The 13,853-nt window shown below is 38.9% G+C and overlaps 1 protein-coding gene across 2 annotated transcripts in view; it reads left to right on the top strand.

The window, feature by feature from the left end:
* Positions 1–13,853, top strand: part of FLNC (filamin C) — a 58,500-nt gene that overhangs the window by 19,695 nt on the left and 24,952 nt on the right. For both annotated transcript variants that reach the window (XM_075273887.1, XM_075273886.1), the window contains exons 2-3: positions 10,150–10,398; positions 12,457–12,554. In XM_075273887.1, the coding sequence (XP_075129988.1) occupies positions 10,150–10,398; positions 12,457–12,554 (347 nt within the window). The remainder of the gene's footprint in view (positions 1–10,149; positions 10,399–12,456; positions 12,555–13,853) is intronic.

Below are 13,853 nucleotides of genomic sequence, written 5' to 3'. Positions count from 1 at the left end.
ACGTAACCCCAATATATTCTTTGAATTCCCAGTGAGACAATGGCACTATATAGCAGTAGCAAAAATTGTGGGTGCACGTAACCCCCATATATTCTTTGAATTCCCAGTGAGACAATGGCACTATATACCAGTAGCAAAAATTGTGGGTGCACGTAACCCCAATATATTCTTTGAATTCCCAGTCAGACAATGGCACTATATACCAGTAGCAAAAATTGTGGGTGTATATAGCCCCAATTCTATTGCTAGGGGACTTGCAGGGTATTTCTGAGGTGAAGGTGGGGGGGCACACCGTTGGAACGGGGATTTGGGGTGTATATATGGGGTATACGGGAATACACTGTCAGTGTGTTCCATTCAGGATCCTGGGAAAGCTGGGTTGCGGCGATTGAGCCCGTCAGTGCCACGTTACACTGACAAGCTTCTCCCTGGAATTGAAGTTATATGTAACCCCCATATATTCTTTGAATTCCCAGTGAGACAATGGCACTATATAGCAGTAGCAAAAATTGTGGGTGCACGTAACCCCCATATATTCTTTGAATTCCCAGTCAGAAACTGGCACTATATACCAGTAACAAAAATTGTGGGTGCACGTAACCCCAATATATTCTTTGAATTACCAGTCAGAAACTGGCACTATATAGCAGTAGCAAAAATTGTGGGTGCACATAACCCCAATATATTCTTTGAATTCCCAGTGAGACAATGGCACTATATACCAGTAGCAAAAATTGTGGGTGCACGTAACCCCAATATATTCTTTGAATTCCCAGTGAGACAATGGCACTGTATAGCAGTAGCAAAAATTGTGGGTGCACGTAACCCCCATATATTCTTTGAATTCCCAGTGAGACAATGGCACTATATACCAGTAGCAAAAATTGTGGGTGCACGTAACCCCAATATATTCTTTGAATTCCCAGTGAGACAATGGCACTATATACCAGTAGCAAAAATTGTGGGTGCACATAACCCCCATATATTCTTTGAATTCCCAGTGAGACAATGGCACTATCTACCAGTAGCAAAAATTGTGGGTGCACGTAACCCCAATATATTCTTTGAATTCCCAGTGAGACAATGGCACTGTATAGCAGTAGCAAAAATTTTGGGTGCACGTAACCCCCATATATTCTTTGAATTCCCAGTGAGACAATGGCACTATCTACCAGTAGCAAAAATTGTGGGTGCACGTAACCCCAATATATTCTTTGAATTACCAGTCAGAAACTGGCACTATATGGCAGTAGCAAGAAATGAGGGTATTTGTAACCCCAATATATTCTTTGAATTCCCAGTCAGACAATGGCACTATATACCAGTAGCAAGAAATGAGGGTATTTATAACCCCAATATATTCTTTGAATTCCCAGTCAGACAATGGCACTATATACCAGTAGCAAAAATTGTGGGTGTATATAGCCCCAATTCTATTGCTAGGGGACTTGCAGGGTATTGAGGTGAAGGTGGGGGGGCACACCGTTGGAACGGGGATTTGGGGTGTATATATGGGGTATACGGGAATACACTGTCAGTGTGTTCCATTCAGGATCCTGGGAAAGCTGGGTTGCGGCGATTGAGCCCGTCAGTGCCACGTTACACTGACAAGCTTCTCCCTGGAATTGAAGTTATATGTAAGCCCAATATATTCTTTGAATTCCCAGTGAGACAATGGCACTATATGGCAGTAGCAAAAATAGTTGGTGTATATAGCCCCAATTCTATTGCTAGGGGACTTGCAGGGTATTTCTGGGGTGAAGATGGGGGGGCACACCGTTGGAACGGGGATTTGGGGTGTATATATGGGGTATACGGGAATACACTGTCAGTGTATTCCATTCAGGATCCTGGGAAAGCTGGGTTGCGGCGATTGAGCCTGTCAGTGCCACGTTACACTGACAAGCTTCTCCCTGGAATTTAGCTCTTATAAGAGCTGTTGGTTGTCTTCTCCTTCCTATCCTAGCCTGTCCCTGCCTACCCAGAATCTAACCCCTAGCTAACTGGACGGAAACCTCCGTCCCCGGTGAATTGCAAGCTCAGAATGACGCGAAGCTGGGCGTCGCTGTTCTTTTAAATTAGAGGTCACATGTTTTCGGCAGCCAATGGGTTTTGCCTACTTTTTTCAACGTCACCGGTGTCGTAGTTCCTGTCCCACCTACCCTGCGCTGTTATTGGAGCAAAAAAGGCGCCAGGGAAGGTGGGAGGGGAATCGAGTAATGGCGCACTTTACCACGCGGTGTTCGATTCGATTCGAACATGCCGAACAGCCTAATATCCGATCGAACATGAGTTCGATAGAACACTGTTCGCTCATCTCTAAAGTTAACCCTTTCCCGCCGATGGCATTTTTTGATTTTCGTTTTTGACTCCCCTCCTTCTAAACCTCATAACTTTTTTATTTCTCCGCTCCCAGAGCCATATGAGGTCTTAATTTTTGCGGGACAAATTTTTCTTCATGATGCCACCATTAATTATTCTATATAATGTACTGGGAAGCAGGGAAAAAATTCAAAATGGGGTGGATTTCAAGAAAAAAATGCATTTCTGCGGGCTTTGGTTGTACGGCATTCACTGTGCAACCAAAATGACATGTCCCCTGTATTCTGTGTTTCGTTAAGATTCCGGCGATACCAAATTTATATGGTTTTATTTACATTTTGACCCCTTTAAAAAAATCCAAAACTGTTAAAAAAATTTTTTTTGAAAAGTCGCCATATTCCGACAGCCGTAACTTTTTTATACGTGCATGTACGGGGATGTATATGGCGTCTTTTTTTGCGGGACTGGGTGTACTTTGTAGTTCTACCATTTTCAGGAAATGTTATTGCTTTGATCACTTTTTATTCAAATTTTTATCAGAATCAAAACAGTGAAAAAACGGCGGTTTGGCACTTTTGACCATTTTTCCCGCTACGGCGTTTACTGAACAGGAAAAATATTTGTATAGCTTTGTAGAGCGGGCGATTTTGGACGCGGGGATACCTAACATGTATGTGTTTCACAGTTATTAACTACTTTTATATGTGTTCTAGGGAAAGGGGGGTGATTTGAATTTTTAATCCTTTTTTTTTGTTGTTTTTAATATTTTTTTTACTTTTTTTAAACTTTTTTTTTTTTGCATTTATTAGACCGCCTAGGGGTATTGACATGGGTGGGCGGTGTCGCGGATTGTCAGAGCAGTGGGGGTCGGCAAACATGGCTGCTCCGAAGCGTTAAAGAGAACCTCCTGGAGTATCGTTAAGATGAGGGGCAAAGTGGTAAAGTATATGTATATGTGATTGTGTGGGGTTAGGGGCGAGGCTGCAGAGGGCAATATGAATTTTGTGGCTTTCTATGGTCCAAAGTGTGTGAGATTGCAGAGATGGTGGTGTGAGTTTGGGGTTTGTGGGGGTCCTGGGAGAAACGTATGTGCGCTATTGTGACGAAAAGTAGCCTATTGCGCAATGGGGTGTATTAACTATGTTTGTGGAAAATTTCAGCCAAATCGGTTGAGCGGGTTTTGCATGATTGACTAACAAACATCCGAACACACAAACCCACAAACATCCAAACTCACAAACTTTCACATTTATAATATTAATAGGATATGTATAATTAAAGCATAAAGCCATCTATTGTACTCTGCATTCAATATCCACTGGCAAGGATAATATTACAGCAAAGCATTAGGGGATCACCACTCAATATTGAGCTATATATACATTTGCGCAAATCACATATTTTCACATACTTTCACACTAGCGCTCGTTGTCCAGTTTGTGCATTCTGCCAAGTTTCAGTCTTCTGCCCCAGCGAAACTGGACAGGGGACAAAAACCCAGTGGTCAGTTTTAAAACCCATTCGCTCAAATGGGTTTGCGAAGGTGGCCACCTGTATGCATCTCCTGCCTGTCCGCGGGGAAACGTTTTTTTTTTAGCCGGACACAAAGTCGGACAAGCATTTGAAACTTAAACCATATGTTAAATACCTGATTTTATCACTAATGTGCATGTCGCTTTATATATTATAACATACTGCGACATATGAACACAACATTTTTTCAGGATATGGCAGTGGCCTTTTGACCAATAACAAATTATAATAAATATTAAGGCCAAATGACACGGACAGCACATGGATGATATCTGTGTGCCGCCTGTGCCTTCACAGTCCCATTCATTTCTTTCATAGAGCATTGGCCACAAAACGAACAGTTATAGAACCTGGTCCCATACATGGACCTGTGATAATATACAGGTACATCTATGGTGCCAAAGGGTCAGTCTGATAAACGTGGCTAGCACACTGAAAAGGCACGTGTAATGTGCATGGAGCCAAACACTGAATATAAATGGCCCCCCAGCAGCAAGAAGTATAACGGGCTGCTCTTGGCATGGCTTCTCCTTTCCACGCTGGCATCCTGGGACACAGCTGTCACTGGTCTCCTGTCGCCGTTCTTTTGTGACTGCCAATGGGGATGAAAAAGTCTCTGTCAGTGACACAGCAAATAGCAGAGAGTGTTCGAGAAAGCCAGGCTTGGAAAGACCCTGAGTTCAAGTAACCCAGGAACAATTTAAAGAGTAAGAGTAATATATTACATTACAACTTGAAAGAAACATCCCAGAATGATAAATGATCACTTCATGGTATAAATAGGATGAAGAGCCCCTGGTGTATGTTACAATGCAAAGAATAGTCATTGAAATTCAAAGGTAACTGGATGAAACATGTCAGGTTAAGCACAGAATATAATTATTTTCAGATATGATCAATCATATTGCGGAGAGCCACAAATTCCTGTATTCTAAACACTGACACAAAATACATCAAAGATCACCAGTAAGAAAGATCTAGTGCCAATGGCAAACAATGTGACAAAATAATCCATATTTCTAAGGACACTCGGTGGCATACAGAGAGGAGATGGAGTCCCATAGCTAAGATCAAAATGAGCCACCATTAAAGGGATTGTCCATCTATTCTTTTTACTTATCCTTAGGAAACTTCCAGCAGGGTAATAATGTCTCTGCTGTGAGCTTCACTTTAATATCAAGTCTGTTGGTGTCTGACAGTTGGTAACTCCTTTTAGAACTACACAGTGTATGGAACCAGCAAAAGACAGTGCCGGGCTACAATGGCTCAGCTTGGATTGAAATGTATGGGATCTAACCTGCAGTAAACCCAGTACTGCTGCTATAAACTGTATGATGCCATCTGCTTTCGACGCCATATACCATGTAGTTCTGGTGCCAGCAGCTGTTGACGCTAGCTAATTATGGCGATGCCAAGTGTTGGACCTCCATCAGTGTGATATAGACTAGTCAATATAAAGGCTGGGCAACCAGAACCCAAGGGCTCGGTGATTGTCTTTTAGCACACATCCATAGACCTTTGAGGCAATTATTGACCCCTTGTTTATAAACAAGCAGTTCCTCTGAAGAGGGAAGTACCACACCAGTGGCAGGTAGCAAATGAGACCAGCCAAGCATCAGCCCCTCTGTGCATGGAGAAGCAGCATGATCTGTCTTTTTTTTTTCATCCTTATAGGGATCACAATGTACATTTTTTTCTCTATCAGTATGTCTTTTGTAGAATGGAAAATCCATGCAAACACAGGGAGAACATACAAACTCCTTCTAGGTGTTGTTCCTGGCGGGATTTGAACGCAGGACTCAAGCGCTGCAAGGCTGCAGTGCTAACCACTGAGCCACCGCGTTGCCCCCAGCATGATCTGTCTTTATGGTACCCAATGCTACTCCAAAGCCCCAGTATATGTTTAGTCTATGTTCCTTCCTTTTCCGCTAAGCAGTAACTAAACCTATTTGCTCAAATGCTTATTAGCCAACAAACATAACATTACTGAACCTACACGCTTTGTGATGACTGATGTATTTGGTACAAAGGCTAGCATCTTAAGTGCCACCAGTAGATACTGTACACATCTGTGCTCTGTCAGTTCATGGTTGCTTTTAAGCTTTTTTTCATTTTGCAACATGCAAGCTGAGAAAGTGTAGCTGATAGGAAAGACCTTATCTCCTTGCTGGAAGTTTCCATTAAAATATTAAGATCGGAAAACTGGAAACCTCATAACAAAAGCTACAAGCTGGCAGATTTCTGCTATGAGCACTGCTTCAAGTGATTGTTTTATTAGGTGAATATTACTTGGGATGGCTTCCTGCTCTCTCAGGAACAGTCATTTAACCTCTCCTCTTTGCTGTTTCCCGATTCCCCAGTTTTTAGTTGTCCATCGCATTTCCAGCAGGCCGTTCTAGCCTAAGTATAGCTGGTGTTGTGTCACCTGTTGCTTCAGGCTGTAGATCACTCAACATTTATAAGTGAAGGCTCTGACACAATGTCAGGAGTATCCATGCATGAGTTAGACCAAGAATTACTGGCATGTTGTCCTTTCAGCCAACTACACAAAATTATATAGAAAGGTTAAGGGGGGGTGAACTTCTCAAAGAAGATGAAACCTTCTGGAGAGATTTTATGTTTCATATAGTTTCATTCATTTAACAGATACAAAAATGGATGCAAACTGATGACCAATTGTTTACATACAGATCAACGTTACAAATAAAATCTGTTTCTCTTGTTTGTTTTTTTTGATCAGACACAAACGTAGCATACCATACTTTTGTGTCTGTCTAAAAAACGGACAGAAATGGATGTGTTTTTTTTATATTGTTCTGTATGTAAATAGCTAGACATCCATTTGTTTTTTGCATCCGATAACACAAATACTAAATGAATGTAAAAAAACGTGATCTGAATGGACCCATATATATATGAAAGTGCTGTGGGTTTATCCTTACTGAAATCATATAGATTCACAACTGTTGCAAACTAGTAAACAAGTAAAATGTCTTCTGGTATGTCCTTACCAAATAAAGCACATCTGCACAACGAATACTGTCAAACATGAGAAAAAACAAAAACATGTCATCCAGATGCTTCATGAACACAGAGAATGTGCTTCGGCCATTTTTTTCTCCATAACTACACCAAACAACCGACTGTTTTTAGACTTCAAAATGTATTTACAGTCTGTAAGAGAATAAAACCTACCTTGAAGACCCAGCTGCTTGCAGAGAGTCAGCGGAAAGCTGTCATTACTGCTCTAGTGACAGGTGACAGCTGGATGGCCCTCTGTACAAAAAAAAAAAACAACTTCACCTGTGCTCCTACCCAGTATGAATCCTATCAGACGGCTAACTTGGACTCATTTGTGGCCTTCCATTTGGCTTCCAGAGATGTGTTTGGTTTTCACTGTTAAGTACAATATGGCCCATGTCTATGGATGAGCTCAAACCAGTATCAGAAGCTCATAGCATGCACTGCTATGTTTCTGGCAAACAACAGATATCATGACGGAACTGAATGGACCTTAATATAAATCAGTGGGGTCCATCGGGATCCATTCTACTGAATTTTGAATTAATTATATTTGCAAAAATTGTTAACTTTTCAGTGTAGAATATATGAAAGCTATTTGTTATCGTACCACTTTATCTCTTCTATAATCGGAGCATAAATTCTTCTCAAGCATTCTTTGTCTCTCTTACTCACTGAGTTACCAGGCGAGACTATGGGAGTGATGGTAGTGGGATTGTTGCTCTGGGGCAGGTGGTGTGGGCTTGCTGGCTCAGTGACAGGTGCCATTCACTTGGTCCAGTCACTTCAACAGTTGGTCCTGATTCTCCAGCAGGAAACAGCTGAGAACACGAAAGTCTGCAGATCTGGAGTCACAACAGCATTCTTCTATTATGGCAGCTGTCTCCAGACAGTCTTTTACCTTCTAGTGTGAATGTGTGAAGTTGGTGCACTACACATATTCATGTACTATTTTCTCCTCGAATTACCTCTATGGTACTAATGATGGTTTTATACACTGGAATACTGCAAACATGTAACTTATGTATAAAAGATACAATTCATACATATATATATATATATATATATACATACATACAAATAAAATCTCATAAAGTCCTATAAATTCCTGAGTTTTGCCACATATACACCTTTGACATATGTGCACAAGTATTGTAAAATTCCCAAAAGCATAGATATCCCAAAGTAGTGCAATGAAACATATGTTAGACAGATTTACACTTGGATTATACCTTCTTTAAGCATAAATCTCCAGGTCCCTACCTCAAGTAATCCATGGCAAACAAACTAATTTTCTGGGTAATGGGATATAAAAGTAGTTTTTCAGTATGTATTTGTACATAATTCTAAAAATTCCCAAACTTAGCATTACCCCCATATATATTGTTATTCTACACATATTCCTGTATTATACTGAACACTTTCTCAAACCATCATCATCCAGTCAGTTTTCTATGGACCTGGAGAAAGCACCATCACTGCCTGGCTAGTCTTAGCCGTGTACTAGGCAGATATACTGTATGTAAAGGAATTGTTGCTTTGAACAGTACTTATATTTAACAATATTTTTAGACATCATTGATGCAGATGAACAATAAAATATAGTAAATTTAGTGTAAAGTATCTGTAAAGTTATTTTTCCTTTAGAGAATTAAAGGGGCTCTATCATTGGGAAAAGTCATTTTTAAGTAATCACATCCTTGCATAGCCTTTAGAAAGGCTATTCCACACATACCTTTAGTATGTAAATTGCCTCAGGTTTTTGAATAAGTCCATTTTTATTCATATGCTAATTAGACCCGGTGCACAATGTATCGTGCACCCCCTCTGCTATTGTTTCCTATGTATGTGTACAGCAAAGGCTGCTGCTGATGATGACTCAGCTTCCTGTTTGCACACACATAGGAGATAATAGGAGAGCCGAGTGCTGCTAGGAACTTCCTGTGCTAACTGGAAGCTCATTAGCATATGAATAAAAACAGACTTATTTAAAAACCAATGAGGCAATTTACATACTAAATGTAGGTGTGGAATAGCCTTTCTAAAGCCTATGCAAGGATGTGATTAGTTAAAAATAACTTTTCCCAATGATAGAGCCCCTTTAAAGATATTTCTGTGATATAATCCTTAAATTAATGTCTACTGCAAGTTACATATAAGAATAAACGTAAAAATATAGATACAAATATATGTAAAATACATATTGAACTGTAAAGTTACTTTTCTCTTCCCTAGTTGTCATACATGCGGCTCAGTATCTCATACATATGACTGTCCTTCTGTTCTCTGTTATGAACTCAGGCTGCTACGACTCTGTCTAGACATGATATTTTGGCCTTTGTGTTGACAATCTTAGCAGGAACAGTGTGAAAATGCAGTAATATTTTATTTGAACATTAAGAGATTACTTTGCACACAATTATGAGATTTTCTGGGCAATGTATAGATTCATATAACAATATCTGTAGATTAAGTAACTATATCATAATTATATATAGTCCAAAAATGGGTGAAGCAGATTAACATGCAGACTATTCAGAGATAGAAGCTCCTCAATGACTCAATAGACAACAGATAATACTGTAATCTGATGATTTGGATGTACAGTGGAGCAGGGTGTGTGCTGAAGAATGTTCAACATACAGATGACAAGTCAAGGAGAATTTAACATGCTTGTTATTCATGAAAGTTGGTGTTATTAACCTTTTAATAGAACTAGGAACTAATTGGGCTGTGTCTATAATATAGTATTAACTGATTTATAGTGATTTGTTTGTCGAAACTTACTGATAAGGGCCAGTAGCTGAGGCCCCACGTTCAGAAATGCAGCTTTTTTCGCTGCAGGTTTTGTTGAGTTTTTCTGAGCCTAGCCAGATGTGGATTGAGCAAAAGGGAGAAGTATAAGTGCTTCCTATATATTTCCCATTTCTCTTGTAGTCATTCTTGTCTTTGGCTCAAAAAAACGCAACAATGGAGAGACAAACACTATTTTTTTCCTTTGGCAAAGGCCCCACCTAGCAAAGCGCTGCAGAAAAAAATGTGGCAGAAACACATTGCATTTTTTTCCAAGCAGAAAAATTCAGCTTTAAACTCCTGAAGCTGAATTTTTCAACTAGATAAAATTCAACCATGAGAACATACGTTACACAGTGATATAATTTAACTACAATGTAAAAGATTACTATATATTCATAATATTGAAATTTTCAAATCATGATAATTTTTGTATTCAATAATAATAATCAATTTCTATCACTTTCCTTTTATTCACAGATTCAAAAGCGATTGTGGATGGAAACCTCAAGCTGATCCTGGGTCTTATCTGGACACTCATTCTGCACTACTCTATCTCTATGCCTATGTGGGAAGATGAGGATGAAGAAGATGTCAAGAAGCAAACACCAAAGCAAAGACTTCTGGGATGGATTCAGAACAAGATACCACAGTTACCTATCACTAACTTCCACAGGGACTGGCAAGATGGAAAGGCACTGGGTGCACTGGTAGACAACTGCGCACCAGGTGAGTAAAGTGTGTTTAGTCTATTTCGGATATATACTGTTAATGTAAATTAGTTTAAATAAATTATATATTGTAAGACGTAAGCTTCTAGTATGATTTGTAGCAATGTACTGAAGTGTAAAGTGTTCAAAATATTGTATTCATCCAATAAAATAAAAAATGTAATGTACATTTGGAAGCTAAAACAAAGCACAAGAACTGTAGATTAGCAAAGTTTCATAAACTGTATAGTGTACTATCGAAAATAATAGTTCTCGCTTTGTCAGTATCATAGTAAATCTAAATCAATGTCTTTTGAATACATTGCCTGTGTTTTAGGTTCTTTTGGTAATAAATAGGTTAACAAGTATAATTTAAAGAGTGCTCTCCAACCCACTGGTGATCTTGATCTTTTTGATCAGTGTCCAAGTATTAGGTCATAGACAGAAATATTCCCAGATATCCCTGGGACACCTCCTCCCTCTGAATAGTTTAGGATGGGGAATAACAGGCAGTGCTATGAGTGCTCCTGCTTTCTTTCAATAACTGCCTTATTTATACACGTACACTAAATAAAGTTTGTATCATAAGTCGCAGAGATACAGAACAACCCTATGAGCCTCACTACTGCCAGTATATTCCCACAGTATATGTAGTATCGATTTCGTCAGTTATACCCAGTAATTGCTTGTGGTAATATAACCCAATTCTATTTGCTCCCCAACACATATAACATAGACAAGTTGAATTGAATCCTGCTGTTCATAGTTGTTTCAATAGACACTGAATATTATTGTTATGTTGTATAGAAATCTTATACCATGTGATATAAGCTCATTCTCCATTAGCAAAATTCAGAGTTGTTACCCAAACCTAGATATAAATTTTTCACTGGGGTCCAAGACCTTCATGCTTTACCGGTGTATGTGCAGTATTGATAGGTTTTTATTGTATGAGTTGGACAGGTCAGGTTAAATATTCATCTAAGTGGAAGCACCAAACAGTTTTCAATGTAACCGTATGCTACTGCCTTTTCCTTTCCTTGACAAGGGAGAAATGCAGTTGTAACATTATCCAGTTTAGCAGCCTGTCTGCCTGCCAAAGTGAAGGAGGGTGGGGCAGAGAAGTGTGTAACCTCATATAAGGCAAGAGGCAGAGAATATACCCCAGTTTACACAATCACTTACAAAGTGCATAGAACGAGTCATATGGATAACTTTCAGTGCTACATTCCTTTCCCCTGCAGAGTTTATAATCCACAGGTGCTCTTATATTTTTTAGTTATTTTATCTTACAGTACTAATGTATATATTACATATGATACATATTTGCAGTATATACAGTGTTTTGCTTCAGCTTAGTACATCACTTTACACTGATTCTATATCTAGTTTACAAATTCCCCACATTACAGCCATACTTCTAAAGTCCATGGTCTCAGTCAGATGATCAAACTCTTATTTAATTTATGGGATGATGGTGTATTTTACTGTCCTATGCTAGTTGCACCTATTGCTTATATGATCTTCATTTATTAGGTGGTTTTCTGCTTTTGCACCATGCTGGGCCTTGCCTACCGATTGTACTTATGACTATGTGATATCCCAGGTCGTATGCTAATGTGTTGTTGGTTGTAAGATTTGTAAAAAGTTTAATAAAATGGGTAAAAAATAAATTATTATTATTATTATTATTATTATTATTATTATTAATAATAATAATAATAATAATGATAATAAAAATAATAATATGCCCATACATACACATGGATACTTTGCAATGATCATAACTTGTTAGCCCTTCCCAGTTAGGCTTGATTACCATCTCTATTACCTCCTACATCATCTACTTTCTCCATTAGAGAGTGATTAATGTAGCATAGCTGGTAAGGGTACCTGTAAGCTTACAAACACTTGCTTCTAGCGGACATGAAGAGTAACTTGCATGTGACACAGAATCTGTTTTTCCAAGGAATACTGCCTGACTAATGGCAAACATGGATATTTTCAGAAATGTCTTCCTAGCAGTTTACAATAGTAACTGAACACAAATAATAAAAATGTGCCTTTCTGTTTCTAGGTCTTTGCCCAGACTGGGAAGCATGGGACCCCAACCAGCCTGTGGAAAATGCAAGGGAAGCAATGCAGCAAGCAGATGACTGGCTTGGTGTACCACAGGTAAAATACGGGGCATCTTTTAAGAATCTGTCTATAACACAATTGGAATGAGTTACAGAGCATAAAATATTTAATGGTGCTATATAAATAAACAATAATAATAATAATAATTTATCAATTCCTCTAAGCTAGTTTTCTGGTGTAGTGGGATGATATGATATTATAGCACTTATTTGGCACAAGGCCCTCTCTTGTGCCATACATGTGCCACAAGCCCTGATCCATGTCTTGCTCACTACATTATTTGAATGTTAGTGGAGTGGGGCAGGTAATGGGGAGAGCCGGAGCAGGTAATGGGGAGACCTCCACTCAACAGATTCCTTATAACTAACTTTTGTAGATTTCCATTCTGGCACAATATTGTCATAAATCTCTCTGTCCCTACACCAGTCTGGCCCTTTTTTAAGACATGCGTATGATACGTTAGTCTTAATAAATCTACCCTATTGTGTATACAGCTAAAGGTTTAAACTTATTATATTTTAGTTATATGAACTATGAAAAGATAGTGACCTTCTGCCCACTCCTCTTTTATGCAGTAGGTGGACTAGCTCAGCTATTACTGTCAGGCAAGTAACCACTTTCTCAGCAGATTTATGGGTGTCTGTGATCACCAGTCACCAGCTACGTACCTTTCTCAATTATTAGCATTGGCAATGTTCATTTGTGAATTAACTTCTGGTATAGTTTTCTTTCTTTACTGGCTGTACATATATTTAGATATCATCGGATATGATCTCATCTCCTTGCGTGGGTAATAAAAGAAATAAATAAAAGAAACTAAGATAAACACAGAACAACAAAGATAATCTAAGACACAGTGGGGAAAGTCATAGTGGATGTCAGTAGATGTACACTTGAGATTAACAAACAAGAAAAGTTAGATGTAGGAGAACATTATGGAATAGCGTTGGACTGCTCTGGCAATTGAGAAGTAAACATATGATCAGATCATTATCCAGCATGTCTCTACTGCAATAAGTAGATTCCTACCGAGCTGAGCGTCTCTTTACCTTCCGCTTCCATTCATTGTTATTAGTCATGGAAACAGGAGTCTAGATAAATGGCCTTCATGTCTAGTGTCAGGACTTCACCCAGTTTGACTGCTAGTCTTACAGGAACCTAGTTGCACCCTTGGGTTAATCTTTTGTATGAGTCTACTCCTTTATACACATATAAATCTAAAAACAATTGGTCACATTTACTAATCCTATCGAAATTGTTTCTGCAAACATAGACTAAACAGTTTTAAAATGCGGCAGATTCATTAAAGTGGCTGATGGTAATGAAATTTGTGCA

Source organism: Leptodactylus fuscus, chromosome 5 (genome assembly GCF_031893055.1).
Source record: "Leptodactylus fuscus isolate aLepFus1 chromosome 5, aLepFus1.hap2, whole genome shotgun sequence".
Lineage (NCBI taxonomy): Eukaryota > Metazoa > Chordata > Amphibia > Anura > Leptodactylidae > Leptodactylus > Leptodactylus fuscus.
The sequence above is the reverse complement of the archived record's forward strand: the minus strand, read 5'-3'. Positions and strand labels throughout refer to the sequence as shown.